The sequence below is a fragment of the Asparagus officinalis genome, chromosome 9, assembly GCF_001876935.1.
Source record: "Asparagus officinalis chromosome 9, Aspof.V1, whole genome shotgun sequence".
NCBI lineage: Eukaryota > Viridiplantae > Streptophyta > Magnoliopsida > Asparagales > Asparagaceae > Asparagus > Asparagus officinalis.
In genome coordinates, this window is record NC_033802.1 from 16,430,845 (window position 1) to 16,441,785 (window position 10,941).

Genomic DNA, 10,941 nt, shown 5'->3' on the forward strand with positions numbered 1-10,941 from the left:
CCAACGATGTTTCATAGATCATAGTGTTAGATTAATAAGAAGCGACATGTGCAAAATATGATTACAGATGTGTGAGGATATACACCGAGAAATATATATGACAAAGATGAACGCGTTGGTATGAAGTTAGAGATTGTTTTTTTTAATATAAAAGGATAAAGATAAATCGAGATGGCTTAGTCGTGTGCAATACGAGTCACCACATAGCTAAGAGCTGAGTGATTAATAAGATTATATGAAATAAAAAGTACATATAAAATGAGATAATTTTATTACAATTAGAATGATATGATAGTGATTAACTTAACAAAGCAGAATTATAGAATTTTCAATTTTGATATTATATTCTAATCATATTACATGTCACTTTAATTTTATCTAACTTGGCCTTAAAATTTTTAATGTTATTGTAAAACTCTCATATTAATTATTAATAAAGCATAATACTATATTGATAGACAATTGCCAGTTAATAAATTATTTTGGAATGAGTATAAAATATAGAATTGTCCTAAAATTATATCATGGCACTCACATAGGAAAATTATAAAGAGTATTCTTGCGAACATAAGTACAAACATGCAATTTTAGAAAATATTAGGATATCTAAGTGCATTAAGATATAATTGGAGGTATATGAGTGTAACTTTTGTAAGTTGTAAGCTATTTATGTTTAATTAAGTCTATAAAGGTTTGAAGCCTTTGTTAAACACAAGCAATAGTATGTGACCTCTTTGATTAATAATATACATCTTAAAATATGAGGCCAGAGGCTTAGCTTATATTTATATAGTACAGAAGATATGGAAAGTTTTAAGCATCATATTTTGAATAAGTCTCAAAATTTTAAATTATAAATAAAATTATATACTTCACTGCTTATTAGTTTAGATTTATTTCTATGCTTGTAGTTAGATTTTAATTTCTTGTTAAATAGCCAAGAGGCTAGAACCCTCTTGCCTTAGATTTATTTTATGCTTATAGAGTAGATTTATTTTCGTACATTTAATTCTTGTAATTTTATTTTGTAGTTTAGATTTTACAATTTATTTTGTAGTTAGATTTTAATTTCTTACACTATTCACCTTGAGGCTAGAACCCTCTTGGGTTTAGTTTTTCTTTTTGTTTATTTTTATTTTGTTTGATTCGCCTTTAGGCTAGAACCCTCTAGGGAATTACCCTTTTCTAAGAAGTTGGCTCAATTTTGGATTATCCATATCTATAATTGAATCCACCATCTTTAATTTATTGTATTTTCTTTTATTCTAGAATTTTGTTCTTCATTCTTGATTTTTTATTTGTTTCTTGATTTTATTCATTTTTTCCTTCTCACCTTATTGATCATACTCATTCTTTTTCAAATCCACTCTCACTTACACTTGCACCTATTTACACACTATTTTTACTATCTCAATCTTTTCACAATCATATTCACTCATCAATCTTATTTATCACACACACACAACATAAGAACCGATTTTATATTTTCTCCTACAAAACACCTTCCTCGCGGGATCAATATCTTAAATACTATAACTTGACACGGTTGTGCACTTGCAACCTTTTTGGTACATGTTTATGCCGCATCAACTCACCGGCCACCTCCAAGTGGCCTGTGCACTCGTCAGCCAGCTCCAAGTGGATTGCGTGCTCACCGGTCACTACCAAGTGGCCCGCACGCTCATCGGCCACCAAATCAGCAAACCAAGTGACCCATGCACTCACCGACCACCTCCAAGTGGCCCGTGCACTCGTCAGCCAGTTCTAAGTGGCTCGCGTGCTCACCGACCACCACCATGTGGCTCGCACGCTCATCGGTCACAAAATCAGTGAACCAAGTGACCCGTGCACTCATCGGCCACCTCCAAGTGGCCCGCACACTCGTCAGCTAGCACCAAGTAACCCGCGTGCTTACCGGCAACCACCAAGTGGCCCGCACGCTNGCGAATCGACTGGCCCGTGCACTCACTGGCCACCTCTAAGTGGCCCGTGCACTCGTCAGCCAGCTCCAAGTGGCCCGCGTGCTTACCGACCACCACCAAATGGTCCGCACGCTCATCGGCCACCAAATCGGCAAACCAAGTGACCTATGCGCTCACCGACCACCTCCAAATAGCTCGTGCACTCGTCAGCCAGCTCCAAGTGGCCCGCGTGCTCACCGGCCACCATCAAATGGCCCGTACGCTCATCGGCCATTAAAACAGCGTACAAGTCAACGAAACGGCGAAATACGTGTAACGACGGTTCGGCCAGTTTCGATCCGAAAACGTGTTCTTTTCGATTTTGACGGGTTTTCTCAGGATTTGTTCATTTCTAAGTGTCCTAACTGATTGGATATCATCCACAAATGTGGTTACACAGTTATTAACTGAAGATAGGGTTGAATCTATCATTCTTATCCAAAAACCCCCAACCAAAGCCTATAAATACAAACTCGGAGGCTCATTTCATAAGGGGAGGAGATCAAGAGGGCGAAGCGCTGCCGAATTGGAGAGTGGAGCCACGAATTTATAGTGAGGGTTAGCAGATCTTAGCGAATTCCTGTGCATAAAGAGTGGAGTTCGAAAGATCTAAGACTCATCCCCCATTCCTCTGGATTTAAGCTTAGTCTTAAATCTCGAGAAGAACAGTGATCTCGCTTGGTCGGGATCATCGTTGTAGCGATCACTTCCTTCGTGAAGTAAGAGCTTTGATTAACTTAATCTGTCGATCGGATCAGATCCGTGACGGTACATGAATATTAACGTTTCCAGCACAGGCGAAGTTCTCACGCAAGCAACAGGTGATAAATGTCTGTTGCGCTGTTTGACAAGAGTTGTACTTTTTGTATTTTTATTGTATAAGGAGATCTTATAAAAAGACTGATTTTTCTCATTTATTTGTGTTTATTGTAACAACCAAAGTTGTAATAGATTCGATGATAATAAAAACAACGACTTTTGAACCAAACACTCTTAACAAACCCCCTTAATGTAAAAGACTTTAATAAGTGATTTTGTCAAAATTCTCTATTAAAGAAAGCCATTTTAGTTAAAAGAAACTCTCAACCGATAATAAAAGGATTACGACCAAGTTAAAATTTTTTTTACCTCTTAATCTTTACTTTTTCTTCCATCTAGCAAAAAACCAAGCTAATTCTTTTATGGTTGATGGATATTTTAATCTTTCCAAGTCAAATACTTATCACATAATAAATTTGACTCAATGATATTAGTTTTGAGGGGTTAATTGAGAAAAGTTTATAGGATTAAATCAAAATTTTAAAGTTGAGATAGATTAACTATAACACTCCAAATTTGACGAACAAACATGTACTCATTTGAAGTAGTTGGGGGGGGAGGAGGTTTTTTAACATTCCCCCCATAGTTGAGGGGAAGTTTTCTAAAATTAACCCTTAAAAAAGTACAATTTAAAACACATGTTACATCAACCTTATAAGAGTGGATTTTATAGCAAGTGAAATTTTTTTTAACATTTCCCCCATAGTTGAGGGAAAGTTATCTAAAATTAACCCTTAAAAAAGTACAATTTAAAACACATGTTACATCAACCTTATAAGAGTGGATTTTATAGCAAGTCTATCAGTTTTACTAAAAATCTTTTGTAATAAAATTCGCAAAGAGAAATTTAATCTTTATTTGGGATGACTATGTAATCCTTATGGTTCTCCTTATCTTTTATGATTTGTAATAAATTAAGTTGTTCATTTTATATGTCTCACCTTGATGAAGCATACAGTTTGGATATGAGTGTTATTAGATTCTTTTAACTCTTTAGCTTAAAATTTTGGATATTATTCAATATATTTTTTTTTTGGTAAATGAAATATTTTATTCATTTCCAAATTGAAAGATCAGCGCAGCAAAATGCTCAGCAACTGAGATGATATTATTCAATATTGGATAGATCTATATTATCTTATTAAAAAAAAGTTTTTAAATATCTTATTAAAATATAATCCATATGTGTACAAAATATGTTCAATATTGGATAGATCTATATTATCTTATTAAAATATAATCCATATGTGTACAAAATATGTTTAAATCATTCTCAAATTATATTTTATAGTTTTCTAAAATTAGAAAGTAATCGATTTGATAAATTAATTAATTAGTTGAGAAGATGTAGGAATATTATAATATTATATTTTGGAATTGGTCACATAATTTATTGGTCACATAATTTATATTTTCTTTCTTGATTGAATTTGCACATTCTAACTTTGAAAATTCTATTAAAAAGTTTTTAAATATCTATAATACTCGGTCGACAGATAATAGAAAGTGAAAGTAGATAATAGGTGCGAGTGATTTCTTTATAATTAAACAAAATCCTCTATGCACTACTAAAAAATGAGGCATCCTAGACGGAAAATTCCGTCAAGGATACACAGAATTCCGTCTAGGATGAGTATCCTAGATGGAATTCCGTCTAGAATACGTGTCTAGGAAATTTCAGTCTAGGATGTAGTATTCTAGACGAAAATTCCGTCTAGAATACGTCCTAGACGGAATATTCTAGACGAAACCGTCTAGAATATATCCTAGACGGAATAGTCTAGATGGAATTTTCGTCTAGAATACAACATATCCTAGACGGAAAAAATTTCCATCTAGGATGAGTATCCTAGATGAAAATTTTCGTCTAGGATACTCATCCTAGACGAAAATTGATGTTTTTAATTTTTTTTAAAAAAAAGTATCCTAGACGGAATTTGAGCATCCTAGACGAAATTTCCGTCTAGGATGCTATGCTACAGTAGTTTTTTTTGCAGAATCTACTTTGAATGCATGTACACAATATCGAACAACAAAAAATTATATTCATATCCAACACAATCTAATTATATTCCAATTTCAAATCCAATTATATTCAAATACTATATTCACCAAAATAGTAGAGAGATACATAAATTGTTTACAAACTTCTACATAAATTATTTACAATGACTATGACACTGTAGAAGCTTCTTCAACTCCTTCCCTATATATTTACTCAAGCCCTCTTCTTCTCCTTCTTCACCTTCTTTCTCATCATCCTGAGTGTAACATAAGGACACAAGCAATGCATCAATATATGTACAAACTGATCCATAAAGAAGACTCTTTATAAAAGATGGTGATTTTCTACTAGTCGAGACAAAAGGAAAGACAAAGAACTATTTAACAATGATGAGAATCAAGAAATAAGTATGAGCAATTACCTTGACAACAAGAAGTGGATTGTGCTCCATTGTCAACAAAAGCCTGAAAGGTAGAAAGAGCACTTAAGTACTAACACCATGCAATAACTATTTAGCATGAAGCATATACCAGGGAATTGAAGTATCTTTAAACATATAACATGACCTACAGGAAGGAAGAGTTAAACATGAGCACAAAAAATAACAAAAATGCACGAGGTGAAAACAATGCGAAGGTACCACTTACAACACGTGCAAACGCTTCAGGGTTGTGCTCTATTGCCGCCTCCCAATTTTCATCTATTCCTTTCTGCAGCTCAGAATAATAATCAGAAACATAAGAAATTGTGAGGGAAAAAAATGTTACCCAGTGCATGTTATGCAGTAAAACTTATTACAAATAATAATCAGTAAAACTTATTACAATATTAGGTTCTTTTTGACGAAGTCGTTGATGTAGTCTTATAGATTACAAATGATAATTAAACTTATTAGTTATTACACTTAAAGTCCTAGCAGTTTACAAACAAAGATCAAAGGTGTATGCACATATATACCAAAACATCTAACAAAGAAAATGATAAAGAACCATCTCATTCTATAGTTACAATAAAATCTTTCACTATATCTCCAGACCATGTTTTTTAAAGGGCCTTATTATTAGCAACTTTCTACCTTGCCCAGCAAAAAAATCACGTGGAGTTCTAATCAATTATGAAATCAGTACAATTTATACGAGTACTATGCTAAAAAATAGATAAGCTAGCTGGAGTTCTAATCAATTATGAAATCAGTACAATTTATACGAGTACTATGCTAAAAAATAGATAAGCTAGCTAAAAATGCCTAGCCGTTATAAGAAAGTACAATTTATACGAGTACTATGCTAAAAAATAGATAAGCTAGCTAAAAATGCCTAGCCGTTATAAGAACAATAGATCCTACTAATAGCTTACAACTTACCAGAAAATCAATGAACTGTGAAAACAAGTTAAAGACCAAACTTTAACAAAGTTTCTCAGGGTCTTAGTCGACCCCCTTGAGCTCGTAAACACATCATCAATCCCAGCAAACTGCAGCACCTTCTTCGGCACTCTCGCCGCCACAATCCCAACACCTTCAATGAAATCAAATTTTTTTTTTCAATAAATAAAGGATAATCTGATTAGTTAAGTTGCACTGGTCAGTATGTGAGAAACAGAGTTTATGTAAGTTGCAAAAAATCTGATTCAAAGATGATGACCCATAGGTTGCATGAACTCAATATATAAATCATTGATGACAATTATACTTTCCATCATGTATACTATATTAATTTGTTTTAGCAAGGTTCAAGTTAAAAAGTTAACACATACAATACAAATATGAAAGACATGGTACAAATTATTTATTAGATATTTCTCATCTCCTTCTGCTGCCAAAAATTAAAAAGCATCCATGAGCCATGAGATCTCACTATTCATAATCCCATGAGCATATACAACAAAAAAAAGTTGACTGTGCAAAAGCTTCATAAAATTCGGAAAGGACTCCGACAAGAGAGCTTTAGAGTACCTTTGGTGATGCAGCAAATGGGGACTGTCCTCGCACAAATTTATGTTATGCTTCACAATTTTTGAAGTTTGTATGCATGTATACCTAACAGAGGACTTTTGGAACTTGACCTCTATTACCTGAAAGAATAGATATGGGTAAAATCAAGTCACTAGCCACTAGTAAGATTTCATTCCACCTTGAAACCAAATTTGTGAACTAATTTCTCGAATACCCAACTTCCTAGATCAATATGGATTTTATTCTCGAGTAAAAAAAAGACCTCAATTCACACTGAAATTCTTCCTAAAGCTCAAATTACCATCATCAAATTAGCATCTAACAACAGGGAAACCCTAACCTCAATCCACACAGAATCACATTACAAAATTCTCAAAGAAAACATCAAAAGTCGATGAGGAATTAGGCTCAATTTTTTGTTCTTGGTTACTCTCAAGATTTCATGTTATAACAAGAAGATGTTTTAAGGCTAAATAGCACTTACATACCATATTGTTTCATCTACTTTTCACTTATATACCCCTATTTGCATTTGGTAGCAATAGAATACCCTAAAGCTTTTTAAAATTGCACTTATATACCCGTACTTGTTTTTTGTAGCACATATATATACTAAAGTTATTAAAAATTACACTTTGATGCCTTAAAGTTTTTAAATTGGCACTTTAATATCCTATAATTTTTTAAATTTGCACTTAAATACACTCAAGTCGCATAACCGAGGGTATTTATGTGCAAGTTTTAAGAACTTTAGAGTATTTAAGTGATAGTTCAATTCCGTCACAAATGCACATTCGTGACGCCCAATTGTCCGTCACCAATAATCCTCTCGCCAATACACATTGGCGACGGGGTCAACTGTCACTAATGTACATCGGCGACGGGGTGCTTTCTGTTGCCAATGTGTTTTGGCGACTACGAGATTCCCATCACCAAAAAATGATGGATGTATGAGTGCAAGTTTAAAAAAGTTTTTAAGTTTTTTTTATCTTTTTTGCTACCAAATATTAGTTAAGATATGCGAGTGAGAAGTAGGTAAAACATCAGAGTATATAAGAGCTACTTAGCCAATGTTTTAATTTGTCCATTAATGATAATATTCTTGACGTACCTTTTTATCACCTTACTCCTTTTACTCATTTTTTGTGCTCACCCCACTTTTCTCACTAGCCACGAGCCACAATTCCCAATTTTGGCTTCATCTGAAAAGGGATGGCCAAACTCCATTAAACAAACACTCTCCCTAACTTCGTACAACTCACCCAACTTAAAAAATTCCATACACTTTAACACGTGTCCTCCGTGATTTGGCCCTCGTTTGCTCTTTATTATTCGAAACGTGAAGCCACCTCATTCATTTTGCGGCTAGGCACCAAGAAACGTGCCCGAGACACAAGTTCTGACGACAAAGGTTCAGGCCGGGCCGCATCAAAGTCAGCCGCAAAAAGTGCGGTTTAGCCTTTGATGTTGGCCGGTGCATGTGGTTCATTGAACTTCTGTGATGTTATAAAGTCTGGGTATGAGATGTGTCCTAACCTTTCTGTCTCATTATGGGCGCGCTTTCTTCTGCTGCCACGTGGACGTATGTGGCATCCCCTTTTGTGTTGGACCTATCTCGGGGGTTTTCAATGTTAGCACCAATAATAATAATAATAAATAGCAATAAATGAAAATAAATAAGATAAAATCTTTCGCCCCCACCCTCTTAATATTTTCAAAACTAGGCCCCAGAGCTTTATGTATTTTGAACTTAGTCCCTCATATTTCATATTTTGAAATTAGTACCCGGAAATTTGAAGTAATTTGAAATTGCTCCCCCACTAAATCTTGTAACCGCTTGCTAGCTAGAAGGACTGATTTAAAACATTTGAAACATTCGGGAAACTAATTTTAGCGCATGAAGATTCAGGGGGGCTAATTTTAAAACACCTAAAAACTTACGGGATTAATTTCAAAATATTAATATTTGGGAGAGTAATTTCAAAATATGAAAGTGTTGAGGGACCAACATTGAAATCAACGATCCATCTATCTATCTTTATATTTATTCTATATCACTAGTAGAAAAACGACCAACCTAGACGGAACAATCTAGACGGAAATTTTTTCCGTCTAGATTGGATCAAAGTAGACGGAAAAATTTCGTCTAGATTGGATCAAAGTAGACGGAAAAATTCCGTCTAGATTGTTCCGTCTAGTTTGGAGCAAACTAGACGGAATTTTCCGTCTAGTTTGACAAACCCAGACGGAACAGGCAATCTAGACGGAAATTCCGTCTAGGTTGAGGAAACCTAGACGGAATTTCCGTCTAGGTTTCCTAGGGCAGTTTTTACCCCTACCAGCCGCCACCCCCTCCCATTTCTCTCAATCTCATCCACCCGACCCCCCCTTGTTCGGTCTCCCCCCCGACTCCCCCCCTCCTCCGGCCTCCCCCCCGCCCCTCGACGCCCGAGTTGACGAGGTTCATTTCACAGCTCTCCTCATGTATTGGGACAGCGATGCCTCCAAGGTTAGTTTCATGAAAATTACTTTATACTTTTAAGATATTAATTTATTGCATATTTGCTAATTTTTTTCTTTTAAAAAAGAATAAATCCACGAAGGGGTCAGAAAATAGAAGAAAGAAGCTGCATGACCACCACTTGGGCTCACACTCCTATGCCAATCTGGAGGATGTTTATTGTCAGGATACGGTAGATTTCCGTCTAAAGTTTTGATGAATTTAATGATTAGTATGATTATGAGTGTGATAATATATAATATGACAGGGAAAATCATTAATGCCAATACACTTGAGGGCGAAAGCGGCGTATGGCATTTTCCGTGATAGATATAGGGGTGATGAGAAGAATCGAGATAAGATCAAGGCAAATCTCGAGTTGGTGGTGAGAGTTATACATATCTTGTGTAGTATTATTAATTCTATTTTGTTGTTAATATTATGAGGAAATGAGAACACAAATAACATTGTCTTTACCATGAATTAATTATATATTTGTGCTTTAGGAGGGATTTGAGGCTGCATCCAAGGAGGCTGCAACTGTGTATATGTCGCAGCAGGAGGAACAATCTGAGCCGGACCCTCACATGCTTTCTGCAGAGGACAACATTACTCTCACACAGCATTTGATGGGTCATAATAGGTATGGATGTAGAAAATTTGAATCAATTTGAATACTACATTCCTATTTATATTTTTTTATCATTATTGAATTCGAGAGGTAAATTTAATATTTATTTCTCCCTAAACATAGGAGAGGGAGATATCCTCTGCATGGTGTTGGAGCTTCACCCGGCGTAAGCATGAGGTCATCCACAGCATCCTCCACAGCATTTACATCCATGAGAGCAGCCCCGCCTCGGTTCCAGGCTATGCCATTTGTCGCACGTATCTCTGCATATTTGCTTGACAAGATTGACTCGGAGCTACATATCCAGGTGACTAATGAGATGACAAGAGTTGCGCTGACGGCGAACTCGATGGATGATCTCCTGGGGTATGTCATGCAATATTTAAGCGGTGCGATTCCTCATAGCGCGTATGGTGGTGTTATACGGATTATAAGCTCGCTTGGCGATAATTCCGGTGCTGGTCAGAGCAGCACTCAGGTACCTTATTTTTTTCTTAAAATAATAAATTCATTTATATTTAATATGTATTAAACACTCCTTAATGATTATTCAATTGACCATTCAGAGTGGAGATATTGGAGGGAGCAGCACACGTTCTCGTAACCAGGATAGAGATACTGCCGACGACGACGACCGATGAGGTTTATGCGGTTTTTTGTACATTTTTAATGCAATGAACAGCTTTATCTGTTATAACAATACTTATATGCTTGTTGGATGTATATATTAGACGGTCTTGGTTGATGCATATTTTGAAGTAGATAGTTGGATTTGTTTATTATGCTGGAATTGATTATATTATGGCTGGATCTGTGCATTATGTTGGATTTGAATATTTTTGGGTTTGAATGGAATTGTCTAAAATCTTGATTATATTTGGATGGTTGGATGTATTCATATATACAGTATTTATTGTATGTATTCATGTATTGGTGTAATTGTACAGGGAAATACAAATTGTAATATATTTTTTTTGCTGGAAAAATAGCAACCTAGACGGAATTCCGTCTAGACTGTACCAACCTAGACGGAAATTCCGTCTAGGTTGCAATAATCAACCTAGACGGAAA

General features: G+C 35.3%; 1 protein-coding gene across 1 annotated transcript; it reads left to right on the top strand.

Moving 5' to 3' along the window:
• Positions 9,185–10,519, top strand: LOC109824306. Its single transcript, XM_020390870.1, has 6 exons — positions 9,185–9,248; positions 9,328–9,432; positions 9,508–9,624; positions 9,746–9,882; positions 9,994–10,348; positions 10,437–10,519. Exons 1-6 carry the CDS (start codon positions 9,222–9,224, stop codon positions 10,509–10,511), a joined length of 816 nt encoding a protein of 271 aa, XP_020246459.1. The 5' UTR covers positions 9,185–9,221; the 3' UTR covers positions 10,512–10,519.